Here is a 22,345-nt window from a genome sequence, read left to right as displayed (position 1 = left end):
TCCTTTGGTCTCACAGAGCAGGTATCTTGAGAAGCCAATGGAAATTGCCCGGATTGTGGCCCGATGCCTGTGGGAAGAGTCTCGCCTCCTCCAGACGGCAGCCACAGCAGCCCAGGTGAGACCCAGGAGAAGCCACATGGGGAACGGGGCACTGGGGAGCAAGCGATTGTGTAAATAACAGTGACAGTTTAATACAGCTGAGGAGGAGGGGATCACTGAACTACATCAAAGCCCTAAACATACATTGAAAATGACAAAAAAATTCACACGGTCTCCATTCCACTCCTTTTTTTATATAAAGATTTATTATTATATATAAGTACACTGTAGCTGTCTTCAGACACACCAGAAGAGGGTGTCAGATCCCACCATGTGGTTGCTGAGATTTGAACTCAGGACCTTCAGAAGAGCAGTCAATGTTCTTACCCACTGAGCCATCTCACCAGCCTCCATTCCACTCCTTAATCAACAGTGTTGCTGCAGCCAAGGATGAACTTGAGCTCAGATCCCCCTTCCTCCTCTTCCTGAATTTTGGGAGTTGAGGAGCTCACACCACATCCTGTAAGTGAGGTGCTAGGGGCAGAACCAGGGCTGCGTGCATGGTAGACACACACTCGGAGCCATATTCCCAGCCCCGGAGTTTTGATGTTGACAGGGTTCTTGCTGTGCACAGCTGACTTCCAGTTTGGATAATCCTCCTGCCTCTGCCACCCAAGTGCTGGATTTCGGTGATGCCAACAAACTTTCCTTGTTCTCATTTTCAGCTTTTGAGACAGAGTCACAGTCTGTTACCCCTGCTGCCTAGCTCTGTACATGGGCTGAGCCCTTTCTAACCCACACAAGTTCCTGCTCCAGTCTCTAGTCCTTAAGATTTTAGGCATGGGCCACCAGGCTCGGCTTCCTTTTGAGACCCCGGTGTGGTAAACTCTAGATCCTCCTGTGTCAGCCTCCATGTGAGCCACCATGCCTGGTCCACAGGGACTTCCCAGTGCCGACTCCTGAGTTAGAACTTGGGAGTTGGCAAAGCGCACCTCCCTAGCAATCTGTATGGAGCTTGAGAGACCCTAGACCACTGCTTGTGGAACATAGAGGTTGCAGAACATAGAGGAACATAGAGGGGCGAAGCCTTCATTCTTGCCCTAGGCAAGTTTAAGAGATAGGAGAGGGAGAGGCACAGCCTTGGGGCTGGTCCCTGTGAAGGTCTGTCTCTGTATGGAATTTCTGTGTCTTATCTGTCAGGGTCGCTCCCATAATGGGAAAGAATGTAGAGGCTGGGTTGTTTTTCCAAGTGTTCTGAGAGCCTTGTATTCTATAGTTTGGCTATCCACAAGAAGCGGGAAGAATGTCTGTCTCTAAAATGCCTGTTCAGACCTGCTTTGCAGACTTGTGGTCGCAGTAGAGAGAACAGACAGGAAGTGAGAGATTGTAGAAGCAAAGGGCTGGGCTGAAGAGCAAACCTGGGTTCAGTTCCCAACACCCAAAAGGTGGCTCACAACCATCTATAACTCCAGTTCCAGGGAATCCAACATCCATTTAGGCACCGGGCACACATGGGATGCACGTGCACACATGATGGCAGCCACACACATAAAATGAAGTAAATAAGTCTAAAGAATAGAAAACAAAACAAAGTAGAAAGAAGCAAAAAGCCAGCAGTTGGAACCTGACTTGAGCCCTTGACAAGGGTGATGGGTGTGCATGATTAGCTGTAGACCCAGGGCGTGAGCATTTCTAGCTTGGAAAACTGGGTGGATAACATCTCTCCTTATCAGTCTTCAAGATGGCTGTCTTTATCCTTGGGCTGCTGTCACGGTGTCTTGTTCTTGGAGCTTGTACTTGTCTTCTCAGATGTCAGTTTCTGCTCTCTGCAAAGCCCATTTTACGTTTCAAGTCCTATGGCCCTTAAGGCATTAACCTCTCCCTGGCAGAAGCCGTGGAGGCACAGTTCTGAAAGTCCTTGGGAAATGTTTTTTTCATGGAAATATGTTACACTCTGTTGTCATCAGTTCTTTAATTTATTTATTAATATTCTCTCAGCGCTGGGATCAAACCTGGGCCTCACTTATTTAAGCAGGATCTCCAGTACTTAGCTGCATCCCAGCTTCTTTCTAGATTTTTTTTTTTTTAACAGTTTACCCTTGGGCTGTTTGAAGGATGAGACATCTTAGTTCAACATGTGGGCTCCTGGTTTAAGGTAGAGAATGGGTTTACAGTGTTTCCTGTTGGTAAAAAGCCAGTGGCACAGATAGAAGAGTGCGGGCATATTCCCAGCACCCTCCCCTTTGCCCCACTGACAGGCACCAGGATGGGATGGAGCTCAGACGAGAGGTTTCCACAAATTCATGTGTGTATTAATCTTTTTCTTTCTTTCTTTCTTTTCTTTGGCAGCAAGGGGGCCAGGCCAACCACCCAACAGCTGCGGTAGTGACAGAGAAGCAGCAGATGCTGGAGCAGCATCTTCAGGATGTCCGGAAGCGTGTGCAGGTAATCAGGCTTCACCCGGGGAGCCGGCTGGGGCTGCAGAGGGTAGTCCTGTGTGCGCACTTTCATTACCTTCAAAACTTTCTTTTCCCTTTCCCAAAGGGAACCTGTGTTTTACTTCTGTTTTTGGTTTGGTTGTTTAAACAGGATCTAGAACAGAAAATGAAAGTGGTAGAGAATCTCCAGGACGACTTTGATTTCAACTATAAAACCCTCAAGAGTCAAGGAGGCAAGTGAGCGGTAGAGACGTTAAAGTCTGGAGAAGGCTAAGTGCTGTCACTGAGTTTCAGGACCTGCCTTCATTCAGGGGACTTCATGGTAGGAGGGGGAGCTGCTGGCCCTTCAGGGGGCAACCTTTGGATTGTTTGTTTTTGAGATGGGATTTGCCCATGTAGCTCAGGCTGACCGTGAGCCTTGCTACCATCTTATCTCAGCTCTCTGAGTAGCCGGGACTGCTGGCACACATACGGTGTAGAGCCTCATTGAGAAGGCTGTGAGGATCCCCTCTGCTGAAGGAATCTTTCCTCCTTCCATTAGACATGCAGGATCTGAATGGAAACAACCAGTCTGTGACCAGACAGAAGATGCAGCAGCTGGAACAGATGCTCACAGCCCTGGACCAGATGCGGAGAGTAAGTGATATGGATGCTTCCTGAGCATCACACACCTATCGTGGGAAGACTTGACAGTTTCTGATGGGTTCCTTCTCTAGAACTGACTAGAGACTGTGGTTAGACATGGTCTGGGGTAATGTGTTCTGACTTTGTTTTGGTTTCTAAACAGAGTATCGTGAGTGAGCTGGCGGGGCTCCTGTCAGCAATGGAGTACGTGCAGAAGACACTCACTGATGAAGAGCTAGCCGACTGGAAGAGGCGGCAGCAGATAGCTTGCATCGGAGGCCCTCCCAACATCTGCTTGGATCGTCTGGAAAACTGGTAAGAGTTGGAAGAAAGGCTTCTTTTTCTTTAGTCACAGGCTTGCGGGGGTGGGGGGGCTGCTCCCTTCCCATGCTTTTGTTTTCCTTATTAGTGCTGGGGTGGATGTGTGGTAGACAAGTGTGCTAGAACCACTGGATTACACTCCTAACGTTGGACACTATTGCTAAGATGGCACCTTTTTTTTTCCTTTGAGAAAGAATCTCACTGAGTTGCATAGGCTGGCCCTCATACCCACTATATAGCCCAGACTGACCTTGAATTTGAAAATCCTCCTGCCTCATCTTCCCAAATATCTGGAATTACAAACATGTATCACTATTCCTGCCTTAAGGTGGCCTCTTTTACACACTCAAATTTAGTCCAAGAATTCAAACCATTACCTAATCTTAACTTTTTTTTCTTTCTGAGACAAGAGTTTCTCTATGTAGCCTTGGCTGTCCTTTAACTTGCTCTATAGACCAGACTGGCTCGAACTCATAGAGATCTGCCTGCCTCTGCCTCCTAAGTGCTGAGATTAAAGGCATGCACCACCATTGCCCAGCCAACAAATTTTTAATTAAAAAGAATAAATTAATAAAGTTTAGATCACTCATTTAAGATATTTAAATAATACTTTCAGTTGTATTTAACACTAAATTTTCCATTTTAGTTATTTTAAAAATCTAAAACAATATATGTTCTTTGCAAAGGGGGAAATAACTGAATATATAAAACTAATAAAATGAAATAAAAAAAAGAAAAGCCAATCTTTTTGGTACCAGCAAGTCACCAGACTTTGTGACAACCATTGTGTAGGCATCTGTCGTGACTATACATGTGATGTCATGATTATATATGTGATGTCATAGCTATACATATGAAGCTAGAAATCCAGTTGCAGGTAGCAGCTGCCTGTCTCCTTCCTTCCTTTGTTGTGATAGGAAGGACGACTCAGGGTCCCTTTGCTTCAGTCTCCTGAGTGCTCGGGTCACCTTTAGGCAACAGATGTGACTGGGAACTTCCTTTCATTATGGCAGGATAACTTCATTAGCAGAATCTCAACTTCAGACTCGCCAACAAATTAAGAAACTGGAGGAGCTACAGCAGAAAGTGTCCTACAAGGGGGACCCTATTGTGCAGCACCGGCCAATGCTGGAGGAGAGGATCGTGGATCTGTTCAGAAACTTAATGAAGAGGTAACTTTAATAGCTGATGTTCTGAAGCAAGGAACAGGCAGAAGACTGCTCACCACAGCATCTGAGATGCCATCCTTTTGCCTTCTAGTGCCTTCGTGGTGGAGCGGCAGCCCTGCATGCCCATGCACCCGGACCGGCCCTTAGTCATCAAGACTGGTGTCCAGTTTACCACGAAAGTCAGGTGGGCCTGTCCTTACACTTTGGGGGGAGTTTTGATTGCTGTCCAGTCCTCGTCTTGAGGATTTTAAGGGAAGGAGGGTTCTGTGGTGCCACAGCTAGGGGGCGCCATTGAGTGAGGGGGTGAAGCCCACTCCTCACCTTGGATCAGAACAAGTGCAGTATTTCTCATTAAATGCTTTTTATTAGCTTCCCATGAGTCTCTTACAACTTGCTTCACATTCTTAGGCATTTCAGTTCTTTTTGGCTGAATGGGTTAATGTTAACCTTTAATATCAAAGATGACTGTGTGTGGAAGTAGAATTTCGGCTTGTAAATATATATATTTGTAAACATATATAATATGTTTGTAAAAATATATGTGTGTGTATTTTTTTTTCATTTGGACAGGGCTCTGTGTAGCCCTAGCTGGCCTGGAACTCTGTCTGTAGACCAGGCTGCCTTGAACCCAGAGATCCAGTTACCTCTTCCCCCCAAGTGCTGGGATTAAAGATGTGCACCACCATGCTCAGCAATATATTTACATCTTAGTAATTTAAGTATTAGGGGGTTTATATTTTTCTTAAATGAGATCAAGGTAGGTTCCTTGACTGCTAACTTTCCTTGACTATATGTTTTTAATAGGTTGCTGGTCAAATTTCCTGAGTTGAATTATCAGCTTAAAATTAAAGTGTGCATTGATAAGTAAGTATTCTTCATATATATAATTTTTTATTATTTAAAAGCAACTTTTAAATTTAAATATGCTTTGCTCATATTCTTCTCTTCTCCCAAGTACATCCAATCCTCTACTCCTGTACCTGCCCAATTTTAAGTTCTTTCTCAAAGAACCGAAACCCTTAATACAACAACAAAACCCCCAAAAGGTTGAAAACAAAATACAACACCCAAAAAGAAAAAAAAAGGAACTAAAACAAGGCACCAAACTGTGACTAAGTAAAAGCATGCACAACAAACTATTTGCTGATCAACTATCCTCATGAGAGCCGCATGGAGTGGTTGACAGAGCCAGTGCCACTCCACGAGAGGGAGTGCGCTTTCCCGCTCCCAGCAGCTCCAGTGTTAATCTTTTACCCCAGTGACTGGGTTTACATTCATTCATTCATTCATTTTCTTTAATGTAACAAAATAAAATATAACAAGGCAGAACAAAGACTATCACATCCAAGTTAGACAAGGCAAATGAACAGAAGGAAAAGAACCCAAGAGAAGGCACAAGAGTCAGAGTCCCACTCCTCTGCACCCCTGGAATCTCATGAGAACACTACATGGGAAGCCCCAATATTAGCACAGAGGCCCTGGTGCAGACCTGTGCAGGCCCTGGGCATGCTGCTCCTGTCTCTGTGAGTTCATATGAGTGTTGCTCATGGTGATGTAGAGGGCCTTGTGGTTTTGGTGACCTCTAACCCCTCTGGTTTTTACGTTCTTTCTGCTGCTGCTTCCTTGTCGTTCCCTGAGCTCTGGGAAGGGATTTGATGGAGACATCCCATTTAGGGATGAGTGTTCCAAGGTCTTTCTCTGCATGATGTTTGGCTGTGGGTCTCTATTTCCTCCCATCTCCTGCAGGAGGACTCTTCTCTGATGATGGCTGAGCAAAGCACTGATCTGAGTATAGCAAAAGGCCGTTAGGAGTCCTTTTATATTTTTTGTTTTTTTCCTTTCTTTTTTTTAGATCAGTATTATTTAGTTTTGCCCTACGTCCTTGGGCTATCTAGTCTCTGGGTCTTGGTCACCCAAGCCTTGTTGAGTATGAGTTTCATCTTGTGGAGTGAGTGTTAAGACTCACTCTTGTTGGTTGGTTACTTCCACATCTTTGTGCCACCATTGCCCTAGCATATCCTGCAGGTAGTACACTATTATAGATAGAGGTTTGGGACTGGCTTGCTATTCACACTTCTCTTTTGACAGCATGCAGAGTACCTTCCTGTAACAAAGACTCTGGCATACAGTGGGGGGCTCTATGGAGGCACCAGCTTGACATGCCCATGTTCAGTGAGTTGTGTGAGTGTTATCTTCAACAATGGGGCCTTGCTGTCAGTTGTGGAAAGCAACCTATGGTCTTGACAACAGCATGGGTTATTTGGGGATTTCCTTTGGCCAATGATTCAATCAGATTTAACCCTAACCCAGTAGTAGAAGCTTCATTTCATCAAGAGATGGCCAGTTGGGACCCTGACTCTCTCCCATCATTTGGTGTTTTAAGTTAGATCACCTTCATATGTTAATGTTTTAGGAGGTTTCTACTCTACTAGATTTCCATGCTACCCAACAGATGCTCCGTAATTTTTGCTGTCTCTCCTTATTCCCTTCCACCACCAGCTCTCCTCTCCCCTCCACTTCCCCATTTGCTCCTCCAATTTCAGACCCCTCATCCATCCAGAAATCCATTCTATTTCTTTTTCCTAATTAGATCGATTTGTTCCCTGTAGTTCCTTACTCTATACTTGCCCTCTGTGGCTCTAAGGATTACAGCTTGGTTATCATTGACCTAACAGCTCACATAAGTGAGTACATACCACATTTGTCTTTCTGGGTCTGGGTAACCTCACTCAGGATGATTTTTTTTTTCTAGTTCCATCCATTTGCCTGCAAATTTCATGTTTTTTTTTCATGGCTGAGTAATACTCTGTATGTAAATGTACCACATTTTCTTTATCCACTCTTCTGTTGAGGGACATTTAGGTTGTTTGCATTTTCTGGTTAGTATGACGAGAACAGCAGTGAACGTGATTGAGCAAGTGTCTTTGTGCCCAAGAGTGGTATAACTGGATCTTGAGGTAGATTGATTCCCATCTTCCTGAGGAGCGGCCATACTGATTTACATAGTTGCTGCATGAATTTGCACTCCTACCAGCAATATGTGATGGCTGCTTTTACTTCACATCCTCGACAGCATGAGCTGTCACTTGTGTCGATCTTAACTATTCTGTCAGGAGGCATAAGATAGACTGTCACAGTAGTTTTGATTTTCATTTCCCTGATGCTAAGGGATGTTGGACATTTCTTTGTTTCTTAGTCACGTGGGTCTCCTCTGTTAAGAATTTTGTGTTTAGATATGTACCTCATTTTTAACTGGGTCTTTATTTCTTGATATTTACTTTCTTAAAATTCTTTTTGGATATTTGCCCTTTATTGGATGTGTAGTTAGTTAAAAAAAAAATCCCATTCTGTAGGCTGCCAATAACAAGTATTCTTAAGCCTAACTCTTATTTTCAAATGAGGGATGGAGAAGCAAGAACTTTGACATTCATTAGACTTTAGAGATGTCTCCATTCAGGGATCTTTTTTGTGAACAACTATGTTTGAAAACCTTGCAAAACCTCACCAATTTGCCTCAGGCATTGAAAATAAAAAAGCTTGAGTGTATGCAGCTCAGTGTTGCATGCTTACCTGGCATGCACGAACGAGGCCCTGGGCTCAACCCCCATACTGAAAAATAAACACATAAATAAATAAGTAATGCTTGAAAATATAATATATGGAAAGAGAACTGGTTTGAAGTTAATAATCCTCTTCCACAAACCCACCAAAACATGCTATTTGTAGGTAAATATATAGCAATAGAAAATAAATTTTACTTATTTTTGAGAGAGGGTCTTACTATATAACCCTGGCTAGCCTTGAATTCATAGTGATCCACCTGCCTGTGCCTCCCCAGTGCTAGGATTAAAGGTATTAGACACCATGCCTGGCTAAGAAGAACTTGTAAAGACAGAAATATCATAATATGAAAAGATGGTCTGTCAGAGACGGCAGCAGTGGTCACGTGGGGATAGCGTTTCCAGCTGTATCATGGGTGGTGTCAGTTTTCGGTAACAGCATACCTTTATGGAAAACCCAGCGTGGCTCAGATAATAAGGAAATTCACAACCTGTGTAACTGGAAATGCAGTTGGGGCAAGTACCTAAGGATGAGGTTAGTGACTCACAGGTGTCTTCAGGAACTCGGGATCTTCCGTGCCATCATTACCGTACACCTGTAGACCAGGGTTCCCTTCCAGGTGATTCCATGGCTGTGGACAGAAGAGCAACCCAGGGTATTGCCTCCTGGGTCTGCTTGAGGCAAGGTAGACCAGTTGAGAGCAGGCCTTTAATCCCATCACCCAGGAGTCAGAAGAAGTCATCTCTGAGTTCAGGTCTACAGAGCAAGTTCCAGGACAGCCAGAAGAGCTACACACAGAGCCCTGTCTCAGAAAGCTAACAAAACAGACAAGGCAGACCCATCTTCACCTGCTCTGTGGCTTCCTCTGTTCTGATGAATGCAGTGGTTATGGTTCTCCGGAGAGAGGTGGGCTCTGCCATCCTGTGTTGAGAGGATGGAGGTTTCCTTAGGAAGGGAAAACAGCTGTGGTTAGGCACCCAGCTAAGGCTACTGTTTAAGTGCATACAGAGTTGTGTTTCACACCGAAAACGTAACTGAACATCTAATGGCATTTTCCATCAGAGGAGGTCAATGGGTAGTCAGAGTAGGTTCTGGAAAGAAAGAGGGTCTCTAATTTCAGCTTTATTAACCCCTGTCTGTGTTCTTTACAGAGACTCTGGGGATGTTGCTGCCCTCAGAGGGTGAGTTCAGCCGCCTTTTGTTCTCTGTCATCTAACTTTATCCTCTGGCTACGCAGCACTCACTGTGTTGTTTTTTCTCCCATGATTCAGGTCTCGGAAATTTAACATTCTGGGCACAAACACAAAAGTGATGAACATGGAGGAGTCCAACAATGGCAGCCTGTCTGCAGAGTTCAAGCACCTGGTTGGTTGTCCGGGTGGGGGGGGCACAGGCCAAGTGCTAGCCGGAGAGCCGGAGAGCCGGAGAGCCGGAGAGCCGGAGAGCCGGAGAGCCGGAGAGCCGGAGAGCCGGAGAGCCGGAGAGCCGGAGAGCCGGAGAGCCGGAGAGCCGGCACAGCCTCAAGTGATACTTGCCTTTTTCTTTTTCCTTTCTTCCAGACCCTCAGGGAGCAGAGATGTGGGAATGGAGGCCGTGCCAATTGTGATGTAAGTTTTGTTCAGGCTAAAAGTGAGTGTTTTCTTTGAGGAAGAAAGAGAAAGCTCTTGCTCGCTCTCTCTCTCTCTCTCTCTCTCTCCCTCCCTCCCTCCCTCCCTCTTCCTCTCTCTCTCTCTCCCTCTCCCCCGCCCCCCACCTAGAATTAAAGACTTTAACCCACTATTTCAGGTGTTTGTCATTTAGAAAAGTCAGTCGCTCTGGCCCAATGTGACATGCTCAGAAGTCACAGGTGCTGTGGAGTTTTCTAGTGAGGAACATTTCCCTGAGTGGTGGGAGTTGCCTCCCTTTCAGCAGTGGGAAGTCCCTCGCTGAGCTGTTACTCACACCCATTTGGTAGAAAAGAAGTTTCCACATCGCCTGGGGCTTCCCAAAGTCCCTTGCCACCACCTGCTGGCTGGCTTCATTTTCAGTGCCCAGTCAGCCAAAAGGCATCAAGACAGCAAGTCAGAGTTAAACAGCAAAAAAACCCAGCACTCGGGTCCTGAGGCAGGGGGATTGTGAGTTTGAGATTATTCTGTCATTCAGCACATGCATGTAAATTCATTAGTAATTCATGTAGAGACAGGTGGCTGCATTGCTTGACTGCTTGTGGCAGCAAAGGTTGTCATAGTCACTTTGGAAAGTGACTTGAAATAAAAATGAGCACACCCTGTAAACCGGTAGTTCCAGTCTCAGGAATTAACAGTAAAGAAAGCTTTGCATAGGTGAACCAGGGACAGATAACACAGTCACAGCCATTGGTCACTCTCTTGACACAGCTCAGGTCCCTCAGCACTAGGACCATGAGCTGTGGTGTAGGCACAGTGGAATACTCTACCGGTCTGAAAGGAGAGCTTTCACAGGACCACAGACCCTCATCAAGCTGAGGGGGCAGGAGCTGGGAGGTCAGGAGCAGGAACATCCTGAGAGTGCAGTTCACCATGTGAAATACACATGAACACAGTTAGGAGGAGCTGGGAAACAACAGAGACATAAACACACAGCAAACTGCAAGAGGAGGGGGAAATTCACCTGGGGAATTTCAGTGGTAATGGCTTGTCCTTATGCCGGATGGTAACCCTAGGCAGTAACTCAGTGTTGGTGCACTTAGCATGCATGAGAGCCTGAGTTTGCTCCCTAGTGCATATAAAAGGAAGGAGGGAGAGAGAAGAAACCTAAGAAGCCTGCCTTCCTTCCTCCTTCTCTCCCTCCTTCTCTCCCTCCTTCCTTCCTCCCCTCCCCCTCCCTCCTTCCCTTTCTCCCTCCTTCCTCCTTTCTTCTTCTTCCCTTTCCCTTCTTCTTCCTCCCTTTCCCTTCTTCCTTCCTCCTTCCCTCCTTCTTTCTCCCTCCCTTTCTCCTTCCCTTCCTCCTTCTCTCCCCCTCCCTCACCCCTTCCTTCCTTCCTCTTTCCTATCCTCCCTTCCTTTCCTTCCTTCCTTCCTTTCTATGTGTCTGTGTTGTGTATGGTGTGAATGTGGAGATCAAAGGACCACTTGTAGGACTGGTTTCTCCTTCCACCAAGTGGGTCCCAGGGGCCAGACTCAGGTTGGCAGGCAGGTGCCCTTGCCCACTAGCCATCTTGCTGGCCCTCAAATAAGGAAGTAAGCTGGGTGGCCTATCCTTGGATGTTCATTGCTTTGTTATTCTTTGTGTCTTGAATGTGTATTATAAAATATGGTTATATATTATGTAGTACATAATAGAAGATCAGGCTGAGGGTCATGTCCTTGGGGATCTTTGGGTGGAAGGGAAGGCAAAGTTGTGGGCCTTGTTGTTGTAGGCCTCCTTGATTGTGACTGAGGAGCTACACTTGATCACCTTCGAGACTGAGGTGTACCACCAAGGCCTCAAGATCGACCTAGAGGTGAGTGAGGCCTTCACAGAACCAGGCAGCTCGCATGCGGGGGTGCATGTGCAGGGGTGCCAGGACAAAGTGCCTGCTGGGATGGTGGCTGTCTGCTCAGCCTGGATTTATTTCTCATTCTCTATTTCTGAGCCATTCCTGCCCCCAAGAGTAAGGTCTTGCTTGAGTACCTGTTATGAAAACCTGTATTAGTGATTGTTTAGAATCAATTTGATGAAGTTTGGGCAAGTGAGTCTTAGTAGATGTCATTTAGATTTTGTTTTACAGCTTCCTTTTTTAAATATTTTATGTATATGAATGCACACTGTAGCTGTACAGATAGTTGCGAGCCTTCATCTGGTTGTTGGGAACTGACTTTTTTAGGACCCCTGCTCGCTCTGGTTGGCCCTGCTTGCTCCAGTAGACCCCACATACTCAGTCCCTGCTCACTCTGGCCCAAAGAGTTATTTATTATTATAAATAAGTACACTGTAGCTGTCTTCAGATGTACCAGAAGAGGGCATCATTACAGATGGTTGTGAGCCACCATGTGTGGTTGCTGGGATTTGAACTCAGGATCTTTGGAAGAGCAGTCGGTGCTTTTACCTGCTGAGCCATCTCACCAGCTCCCTTCCTTCCTTCCTTAAAGATTTATTTATTTTCTGTATGTGAGTACACCATCACTCTCTTCAGACACACCAGAAGAGGGCATCGGATCCCATTACAGATGGTTGTGAGCCATCATGTGGCTGCTGTGATTTGAACTTGGAACCTCTGGAAGAATAGTCAGTGCTCTTAACCACTGAGCCATCTCTCCAGCCCCTGTTTTCCATCTTTCTTGATCTTATTAAGTTAGACCTGGAAAAGCAGACATCCTATGTTTGATTCTAACACCTCAGTTTCATGGACAGATGCAGGTTGTTTGAATTTCAGATACTGCCTTCCAGGTGTGTCTCTGGGGAGTCGGGTGGAGGGCCTGTTTGGTGAGGGTTAGTTTTTAAGGTCTGACTTTGAACTTACTGATTATGTTCAGACATCAGTCCTGATGCAGACTGGTTTTTCTCCCTTGGTGTTCTCACTCCTGCCTGCACTTGGCATGAGGAGTGGCCGTGGTGTGATTTTTAATTCTAACCTATTGAGATCCAGGTGACGAGGGTTGGAAGCTGTGAGAACCCAGCTGTCTCACTAAGTCATTCACCGCCTGTCCCCATACTCTACAGACCCACTCCTTGCCAGTTGTGGTGATCTCCAACATCTGTCAGATGCCAAATGCTTGGGCATCAATTCTGTGGTATAACATGCTGACCAATAACCCCAAGGTGAGTTCCCCCACACCCTCTCTGAAATCCCTGAACCTTGCATTCCCCCACACACACACCCCGTTTCCCCGCCTGCCTCACTTCCTGCACATGGGCTGTCAATGTTACTCTCTCATCCAAGTGAACACATGTTCTTTTCAATAGAACGTGAACTTCTTCACTAAGCCTCCGATTGGAACCTGGGACCAAGTGGCCGAGGTGCTCAGCTGGCAGTTCTCGTCCACCACCAAGCGAGGGCTGAGCATCGAGCAGCTGACCACGCTAGCTGAGAAGCTCTTAGGTGGGAGTTTGACAGCTTCAGACATGTCTGGCCTGGGGGGTTGGTCACGGGTGGGAGGGCATTCAGACAGTGTTCCCCATGGCAGCCAGGGCCAGGTTGGAAGGTGTGTTTGAAGACAGGTAAAAGCTTGGCATTCCTTGCCCATTTTTTAAAGAAGCCATAGACATTAGTTTAAATTTTTTCTTCCCTTTAAAAAAAAATCTGGACTGAAAGTAACTTTGTCCTGTTCTGCTACAAAAAAAACCAAAAAACCAAAAAAACAAAAAACAAAAACAAACAAACAAACAAAAAAACTACTAACCCCAGTTGCCAGCCTTGTCACTGTGTGTTGCTAGTTCTCAGACCACACAAGGTAAGGACGAGAAGGGGCCCAACAGGACATCTGTGCTGGCCTAATCTAGGGGTCAGATGTCGGGGTTGGGTGTGTGTGGGCATGTTTGTGCATGTGAGTACACACATGCACCCACAACCGTAGTACCCTGTAAGTACACGAAAGCAAATATATGACATTTTTGTAAATTATGCTTAAGAAATAGCTTTGGTCAAGACTAAAAATCTGGTTTTGTTTTGTCTTGTTTTGTTTTTGTTTTTGTTTTTGTTTTTTCCTCTTCCAGGGCCTGGTGTGAACTACTCAGGGTGTCAGATCACATGGGCTAAATTTTGCAAAGTAAGTGATCTTGTCGATTCCTTCAGTTAGGAGGTTGGTGTGGGGTGCTCATTTGTAAGGTGGTTTTGGGGGGCATTGAATACTCAAAGCCTGGGACCCCTTTCTCCAGCAGCTATCAGGAGCTGCCTGAGGATAGAGGAACCTGAGGGTGTCGTCAGCAGAGTAAGAAGACTCTGGCAGGAGAGGGCTGGGATGAGCGGTGGTGGACTTGGCTTTCCCATTCTTTTCTCCAGGAAAACATGGCTGGCAAGGGCTTCTCCTTCTGGGTTTGGCTAGATAATATCATCGACCTTGTGAAAAAGTATATCTTGGCCCTTTGGAATGAAGGGTAAGGTTAAACTCTGCAGTAAGGCTGTACTGTGTGACCAAGTCACCTGCCCCCAGCAAGCCTGTGACCGGTTGTCCTTGGCTGCAGGTACATCATGGGTTTCATCAGCAAGGAGCGGGAGCGGGCCATCCTAAGCACAAAGCCCCCGGGCACCTTCCTGCTGCGGTTCAGCGAGAGCAGCAAAGAAGGAGGGGTCACTTTCACTTGGGTGGAAAAGGACATCAGTGGTAAGAACGTGAGCTCCTCCTGTCTCACTTGCTCCACCTGCTGGCTACTGGCAGCACCTGGCTGCTTCATGTTCTGGGTACTACTGCCCTCTGGAGGGCAGAGCGGGCCTGTGCCTCCTTCTGACAGGGTGGCCTGCCAGTTTGTTCTGTTCACTCATTTGGCTAATATTTGTGTAGAAAGGTGTGATTTAAATCTTACTTCTCTATTCCCTTTCCTGCCTACCCTGTTAATACATTTGAGGCAAGTGTTTTGCCTATGGTCCTGCTGGATTGCTAAAAGCCAGCCTGGATATTGCCACAGTTCCAAGTCACTGGATAGGGCATTCAGAGTCTCCAACACTACACTGACATAATCTCTCCTTCCATGTTCCGTGACAGGCAAGACCCAGATCCAGTCTGTAGAACCATATACCAAGCAGCAGCTGAACAACATGTCATTTGCTGAAATCATCATGGGCTATAAGATCATGGATGCGACCAACATCCTGGTGTCTCCACTTGTCTACCTCTACCCTGACATTCCCAAGGAGGAGGCATTCGGAAAGTATTGTCGGCCTGAGAGCCAGGAGCACCCTGAAGCCGACCCAGGTAGTTGTTGACTTTCCATGGTCTGCCTGCCTTCCTAGTGAAAAAGTACATATCCTTGAGGAGAGACAAGGACATGACCGGATCTCTTGTGGGAGTAGGGGCTAGTGATTCCTTCTTTGGAAAAGAGCAGTTTATCGTATGCTCCCTCCCCCCTCACACACACACACACACACACACACACACACACACACACACACACACACAATTAAAACACTAGAAATAGAAATGAAGAGTCTGAAGAAAGGCTTTTCTGGGGCAGTGGCTGTTAGCAGCTTGGGGCAGAGCTGACAGCAGGCTGGAGGTGTCAGTGTTCAGGAGATGACAACTGGAGGGAATGTGGACTTGGTATTTAGAAACAAGATGCATTTACCCTGTGGAAGTGCGTGTAGCTGTAAATCAGCATTTTTTAGCCTTTCACAGGGGGTGCCTAAGACTATAGGAAAATACAGATATTTTCATTATGATTCATAACCATAGCAAAATTTACAGCTATGAAGTAACAGTAAAAATAATGTTATATGGTTGAGGATCACCACAACATGAGGAACTGTATTCAAGGGTCACAGCGTTTGGAAGATTGAGAACCGCTGGTATAAATTATACAATATATATATATATATATATATATATATATATATATATATATATATATATAAACTATGTTGTGTTAAGTCTGTAGTGTCTGGGGCTGTCCCCAGCATAAAGAGTCAGAGGTGTCTGGTCTGAAACCATTTCAAACAGGCTGCATTGACTGCCTGTCCTCATGCTGGTGAGGAGTCTGGTTTTCTGTGACTCTTGCTGATCATTGCACATGCCGAGTTCTGAGGTACCAAGTGTGAGCTGGCCTCCTTGCTCTGGCATTTTTTTCACCAGCTGCTTTTGTTCACGTAGCACCTGTGCACAGCTCCCATCTTCCGCCATTCTTGGAGGAGTCGGCTTGTTGACGGTTACTTTCCTTTCCCTTTGTTCTGCTGTTGAGCTCTCCTCTTTCTGTGGAGGAGTTCAGCTCTCACTTCCTGTCTGTCCCTTATCTCTGCTTCCACCTTGCCTTCAGTTGGAAGATCTGTTTATCAGTCCTTCTCACACTAGTCTCTGTTCTTTTCACAGAGGACTTTGAAGTCCTTTTGACTAATTTTGCTTTCAAGATCCAGGCCCCTGGTCTGAGGCATCCACATCCATCCCTGCTATAGGCTTCCCAGAGACATTCCGCAGGGGCAGGGCACTGGGCATGAGAAAGGCACCCACTGCCTGTGCGGGTAGGGAGAGTGCATTGAGGGCTCAGGGGCCAGGTGACGAAGGGTAGGGGGTTCAGATGAACCCCTTAGGGAGGTGAGCCTCTGATGACCCTTTCCTCTACCTCTGCTACAGGAGTATTATGGTATAGACCTCACCCAGAGCCTCTTCCTGGGTCTTCCTTGTCTGCCAGGAGTCCGTACTCTGTGTTCTCCTCTGGAGGGATTTTGATCAAGTTCACCCAGACAGGAACAGGCTGTTTCTTCTCTCTTCCAACTCCGTTCTGTGTCCCGCACTCCTACCTGGGGTCAAAGAATATTTCTCAGTTCTCTTGACCCCTAGAGAATGACATTCTTCTCTCCCCTTCTCTAATTTCTTGTATGTGCATGTGTGTGGCAGGGTGTCTTTGCTGGAGGACCTTGAGGGTGCCAGCTCTCTCCTTCCACTACGTAGTCCCTGGGGACAGAGCTCAGGTCATCAGGCTTGGTGACAGATAACTTTAGCACTAAGGCATCTCTCTGGTCCCCTCTGTCTCACTCTAGAGAACTTTCCAAGACCAGAGCTGTTGGATTTGTAGAGCCGTTGCCTCATTAGTTTCTTGGGTTCTGTGCTGAGTCAACCTGTTTCTTGGCCACAAATGAACTTGGATTTTCATCTAGGACCACTTTCTAATGGCTTCTCCCAGGGGTTTGTCTTGCTGGATGCTTGTAAGCCTTGTGTTATGTCTGTGTTTTTCTTAGCCTACCCACACGGCCTCAGGCCTGCTGCGAGCTTTGTTAACTGAACCCTCAGGGCTTCCTGATTTCTTGGCCTAACATTTTAGTTCTCACATTTTCAACATAAACGGCAGAGATGGAAGACAGCCAGCTCTGTCTCTCTCTCCCATCCCACACATGAGTGAGATGGCGCCTTGGCCAGGTTTCCTGGCTGTTGTACATGTACTCGGACCTGGTGTCCTGTCTTTCCAGTGTCTGGGATGTGTTTTCCTGCTTGGAAGTGGCTTTGGAGCCTCCAGCACTAACCATCTTAAGCATTCAGTCCTGTTGGTGTCTGGGCTGGTCACCAAACAGGGAAGTCAATTCACAAGTCTGACCAGGTCACAGGAAAAAGCCTAACACTATACAAAGGAGGTAGATCACTCAGGTAGGGTGGGGACGGATGCAGGAGAGTTGGCGGTAGGCGGGGCACAGGTAGGAGTGGAGCAAGCATCTCTGCAGAAGTCTTTGCAGCTCAGGAAACTCTATGGACGAGACAGAACTTCAGAGTGCAAGACTTGATGCCAAGCAGCATGTGATGAGGGGGACAGCCCTAAGAGGTAGACTGCAGTGTCTGGGCAGTCTGTGCGAGGTTGGCTCAGGCCATCTGGGAGAGGCAGGAGGATTCCCCTTGCATGTTCTCAAACAAAGCAAGTCACAATCAGTTAAAGGCCGGGTCTCTTCTCCGCAGGTGCCGCCCCTTACCTGAAGACCAAGTTCATCTGTGTGACGCCGTAAGTGGCTGCCCTTCCCAGTTTCACATTCATTTCTAGTGTCCTAGTGTCCTCAGTTGTCCCCAGGAATAGGGAGGACATGGGGTGAGAGTTACCCATGAAGGGCTGGAAAGCTCCTGGGCTTGTTTAGTGCTCAGAGTGACCTTGTGTGTTTAAAAAGCTTGAGTTTTTATTTTTTCTGTTGGAGACCAGAGTTTGATGGCTTGTGTGTGTGTGTTTGTTCTTTTTTTTTTCCCCCTCCATTGTGTCTTGTCAACCTGGCCCTTCCCACTCCTGCCGTCCCCCCTTTCCTACAGAACGACCTGCAGCAATACCATTGACCTGCCGATGTCCCCCCGCACTTTAGATTCATTGATGCAGTTTGGAAATAACGGTGAAGGTGCTGAGCCCTCAGCAGGAGGGCAGTTTGGTGAGTGTGTGGAGAGTCGGGCCCCATTGGTACTTGCCTGTACAGAGCCCGAGCCTACCATCCACACTGCTAGAAATCGGCTTTAGAGCTGGGTATGGTGGTGGCCCAAGCCTGAGGCCAGCCTGGTCTACAAAGTGAGTCCAGGACAGCCAGGGCTCTATTACACAGAGAAAACCAGTCTTGAAAAAAACAAAATGGGCTGGAGAGATGGCTAAGTGGTTAAGAGCACTGACTGCTCTTCCGAAGGTCCTGAGTTCAAATCACAGCAGCCACATGGTGGCTCACAACCATCTGTAATGAGATCTGACGCCCTCTTCTGGTGTGTCTGAAGACACCTACAGTGTATTTACATATAATAATAATAATAATAATAATAATAATAATAATAATAATAATAATAAAAATCTTGGGGCTGGAGCAAGCGGGGCTAGAGCGAGCAGAGGTCCCGAGTTCAATTCCCAGCAACCACAAAATGGCTCACAGCCATCTGCACAACTACAGTGTACTCATATACATGAAAGAAAGAGAGTAAGAAAGAAACAAAGAAAGAAAGAAAGGGAGAAAGAAAGAGAACAAAACAAAACCAAAAAAAAATGGCTTTAGAGCCATGTTCTGCTATGGAAACGAGCCTCACACACGTAGTTTCCCAGTAGTCACAGTAAAAGCAGTAAAAAGTGGCAAAAGACACTGACACCTTAGTAAGTAGTGTTGCCACTCCAGCATCTGAGAAGTCATGGTGCTGTCCCCCGTCCCCTGTCCTGGCCTCCTCTACTGAGTCTTTGAAATGTAGTGGTTTGATACCTTGACTTAGTCTCAGGTGCTCAGTGGCAATGTGTGGCTAAGGCTACCCCACCAGGGCAGCCTCAGAGCCCTGAAAGGGAGAGTGGGGGCTGAGCTGGAGGCTGTGCTGTTCTGGAGGGCAAGGCCCTGGAAGGGGCAGGAAGTCTGGCTTTTCTGACCTTTCCCGTGCCTGAAGGAGCAGGAGACTGGCTAATGGTGGCTCCTGAGCCATCCTCATACAGAGGGATGGGGCTTGTGGGTTGGCTTTAGTCAGGCCGCTGAACTGACACTCTCTGTGTGTCTCTGCAGAGTCGCTCACGTTTGACATGGATCTGACCTCGGAGTGTGCTACCTCCCCCATGTGAGGAGCTGAAGACGGAGGAAGCTGCAGAGACGTGACTGAGACACCTGCCCCGTGTTCCACCCCTAAGCAGCCAAACCCCCATATCATCTGAAACTCCCAACTTTGTGGTTCCAGATTTTTTTTTTTTTAATCTCCTACTTCTGCTATCTTTGGGCAATCTGGGCACTTTTAAAATAGAGAAATGAGTGAGTGTGGGTGATATGCCTTTATGTAAAGAGGAGAGTATCTCTGAGTCTGTGATGGGGGAGGGGTGTGAGCAGGAGGCTGGGGGAGAGAAGGAAACGCCTGTGCTCTGCCCTCCTGCCCTCCTTTCTCAGCAGCCCGTGGTTTATTGTTAGACAAGTGCCTCCTGGTGCCCATGGCATCCTGCTGCCCCTTTCTGTGAGCTGATACCCAGGCTGGGGGCTCCCGGCTCTGCACTTTCAACCTTGCTAATGTCCACATAGAAGCTAGGACTAAGCCCATAGGTTCCTCTTTGAATTAAAAAAAAAAAAAAAATAAGAATTAAAGGGCAAAACACACTGAAACAGCATAGCCTTTCCATATCAGAGAGAACTCGGTTAACAGCCTCTTCGGTGCTCTAAGCTGTCTTCAGGCTGATCATCTCTATAAACCCTGAAATGGTTGCAGATCAAATCTGTAAAGACATCTGAGAGCTGTGGCTTGGCCTCTGGTTCAAACACAAAGGTTAGAGAGAACCTAGATATCCCTGGGCTTTGTTTACCCAGCATGCTTGTTGGTTGGAGGGGTGAGGTAGGCCAAGGGCACTGGAAAACCTTTGTCATTGCCCTATTCCCTCCCCAACCCAGACTCCTGACCCTGTTTCAGGGTCAGCCTGCCCTGTGGGTGCCTTATTGGGCCTAGGGTCAACCTGCCTTTCTTTCCCACTTGACCTTGCTGGTGATATGTCCCCTCCCCATGTCCAAAGGCCCCCTGTCCTGCTTACATTGGGAATCCCTGCCTCAGGACCTTGTGTCCAGAGGGATTGCCTTACAGGTTTGAACCTGACTCGGACTACAGGTCCTCGGCAAAGCTCAGGGAGTATGAGTATGCACGTGGTTCCCAGGGTACCTGTAACCACAGGGCCAAAGCTGACTGACAAACTCCAGCTCTGCCCTTCATATGAGCGGCGTACTCTTGGCCTCCCCTGAGACTGGTGATTGTCTGTTCCCTGTTGGGGCTCCCAGGTGAGGTAGAACAGAGTGCCTACATCTACTGTGGCCTTCATGTCACTTGCTTGCCTCAGTCACTCAGCTTACTTGAACACTGAGTGGTTCAAGGCAAGCCTTCCCTGACCCAAGGGCATGGCTAGGTTCAGTAACTCAAAGCCACCTGACTCAGCTGACCAGTGTCTGTGGAGTTGTTTCCCTCCGGTTAACCAGTGTCTGAATTAAGGGCATGAGGACGTTGTCTCCAAGACAGACTGCTTGCCTTGACCACCCCAGCCTTCTGCTTCGAGACAATTACTGCTCTCCCATCCCCAACAACGGTCTTTAGTTACACAATAAGCTGAACTCATAAACTGAAAAGGTATTTAGGAAGACAAGGCGTGGGCATGTTGATGGCTTTCAATCCTGGGGACCCAGGAACAAGGTGAGGACTTTCCTGGGGCCGGTGTTGTACCTCAAGGCCTCTGGGAAGTCTGTGCACCTGGGTTAACCACCCATAGCCCCCGGAACTGCCCACTTCCCCTCCCCTTGGCCCCACTTGGCCCCACTTGGCCCCAGCCTCACCCAGCTACGCCTGCAGATTGCTTAGGTACAGTGGTTTGTATTCTGTCCTGGCCACTGCACTCAAATTCTAATGTATACTTTCTAGTGTAAAAATTTATATTATTGTGGGTTGTTTTTTGTTGTTTGTTTGTTTTTGTATATTGCTGTAACTACTTTAACTTCCAGAAATAAAGATTATATAGGAATTGTCTGGTAGTGGGGGCTGGCTGGCTGATGGGACCACATATGCCTAGCTTGTGCTTGGAAGAGGCCTTCCGCTCCGGTGAAACTGGACTAGGAGCAAGTGGCAATCAAAAGAGGGTACAGCAGCCCAGCTCGGTTGAAGTTCTGTTTGCTTCTCATTCCTGAGGTGATACAGGCCCCCCCATCTTACATCAGCTCCATCCTCCAGAGGAGGTGACCCAGGAGCAAGAGGTCAGAGTCCAGTGGCAAGACAGTGTCAGAGTGGCCTCCTCCCAAAGCTGCTGTGTTTGTTCTGGAGTCAGATAAGCTCCCTAATGGAGGGCGGGAGGGCTGGGGTGTAGACCAAGGCCTCTCCTTACACAGTTGGCCGATTATCACTTTCTTTACAGTTCCATCAGTGGGGGCAACTTGCAGACACTTCCCTAGCCGGTTGGCTGCAGGGCCCCTGGGTAGTCAGCAACGATAATTCAGGAAAGGGCCACAGACAAGGTGCGTGCTCACAGCATCCCCCACCTACTCCACTCCCTACTCAGTACCTTGGAGCCCAGCCCAGCCCCGGCGCCTCTGTGAGAGATACCAGCACTTTCCCTGCAGAGATGGAAGCAGACCCTACTTCCAACCCCCAGCCACCCTGGGCCTCCCTGGGCCAGGCTGTGGACTGAACTCCTGTCCCTAACCATGCTTGGAGCTCTGAGGTAACCTGTCCTACAGTTCCTTGTTCCCCAACCCTTATTCCTTAGGAGTATGCTCTTAAGTCCAAGGCCAGAACCCTGGGTCCTGGACTAATTAGACCTGGATGCCAGAGGTCCAGCTAGGGCAAGTCAGACCTCTCTCTGTCCTGGCCAGCTTCCTTTGCTCTCTCAGTCTATGGTAGCAGTTGGCTGGTGTCACCTGCTAGGCTCTGGGAAGAAGCCAGGGGATGAAGGGCTATTGTCCAGGCTCTCTAATGCCCTTGGCCACAGGAAGGTTGGCAGGCACTGATTGCTTAGGGGGCAGCTGGGGAGGGGTAGCCTGGGCTACAGCTTTGCTTTCATTCTTGCATCTTTTTTACCCAAGCCCTTAAGCCCCTGCTTTCCTGGGCATGTAGCCCCTAACACACACACAGTTCTTTGGCTTTCTGACACTGTTCTAGGGTGGCAGCACCCTTGAGATCA

General features: G+C 47.5%; 1 protein-coding gene and 1 long non-coding RNA gene across 5 annotated transcripts in view; one reads left to right on the top strand and one right to left on the bottom strand.

The window, feature by feature from the left end:
• Positions 1-21,193, top strand: part of Stat3 (signal transducer and activator of transcription 3) — a 53,443-nt gene extending 32,250 nt beyond the window's left edge. The window contains exons 4-24 of one of the 4 annotated variants that reach the window (XM_031350741.1): positions 17-115; positions 2,389-2,484; positions 2,629-2,710; positions 3,019-3,113; positions 3,265-3,416; positions 4,436-4,594; positions 4,683-4,775; positions 5,396-5,455; positions 9,304-9,333; positions 9,424-9,517; positions 9,712-9,759; positions 11,529-11,612; positions 12,812-12,910; positions 13,055-13,190; positions 13,805-13,857; positions 14,091-14,185; positions 14,273-14,412; positions 14,791-15,003; positions 17,680-17,722; positions 18,019-18,131; positions 19,221-21,193. In XM_031350741.1, coding sequence (XP_031206601.1) covers positions 17-115; positions 2,389-2,484; positions 2,629-2,710; positions 3,019-3,113; positions 3,265-3,416; positions 4,436-4,594; positions 4,683-4,775; positions 5,396-5,455; positions 9,304-9,333; positions 9,424-9,517; positions 9,712-9,759; positions 11,529-11,612; positions 12,812-12,910; positions 13,055-13,190; positions 13,805-13,857; positions 14,091-14,185; positions 14,273-14,412; positions 14,791-15,003; positions 17,680-17,722; positions 18,019-18,131; positions 19,221-19,276 — 2,040 coding nt within the window. In that variant the 3' untranslated portion in view covers positions 19,277-21,193. Of the gene's footprint in view, positions 1-16; positions 116-2,388; positions 2,485-2,628; positions 2,711-3,018; positions 3,114-3,264; positions 3,417-4,435; positions 4,595-4,682; positions 4,776-5,395; positions 5,456-9,303; positions 9,334-9,423; positions 9,518-9,711; positions 9,760-11,528; positions 11,613-12,811; positions 12,911-13,054; positions 13,191-13,804; positions 13,858-14,090; positions 14,186-14,272; positions 14,413-14,790; positions 15,004-17,679; positions 17,723-18,018; positions 18,132-19,220 lie in introns of those variants that run through there. The other 3 variants (XM_031350742.1, XM_031350743.1, XM_031350744.1) reach the window with 3 other exon arrangements.
• Positions 3,689-9,332, bottom strand: LOC116076802. The gene is made up of 4 exons (XR_004113103.1): positions 9,001-9,332; positions 8,700-8,783; positions 8,162-8,200; positions 3,689-3,712 (listed from the first exon to the last, which is right to left on the bottom strand). It is a non-coding gene; the product is annotated as an uncharacterized LOC116076802 (long non-coding RNA).
• Positions 21,194-22,345: the final 1,152 nt, after the last annotated feature.

The sequence above is a fragment of the Mastomys coucha genome, unplaced genomic scaffold, assembly GCF_008632895.1.
Source record: "Mastomys coucha isolate ucsf_1 unplaced genomic scaffold, UCSF_Mcou_1 pScaffold5, whole genome shotgun sequence".
In the NCBI taxonomy this organism is placed as follows: Eukaryota; Metazoa; Chordata; class Mammalia; order Rodentia; family Muridae; genus Mastomys; species Mastomys coucha.
Note: the sequence above shows the minus strand (reverse complement) of the source record. Positions and strands in the feature narration are given on the sequence as shown.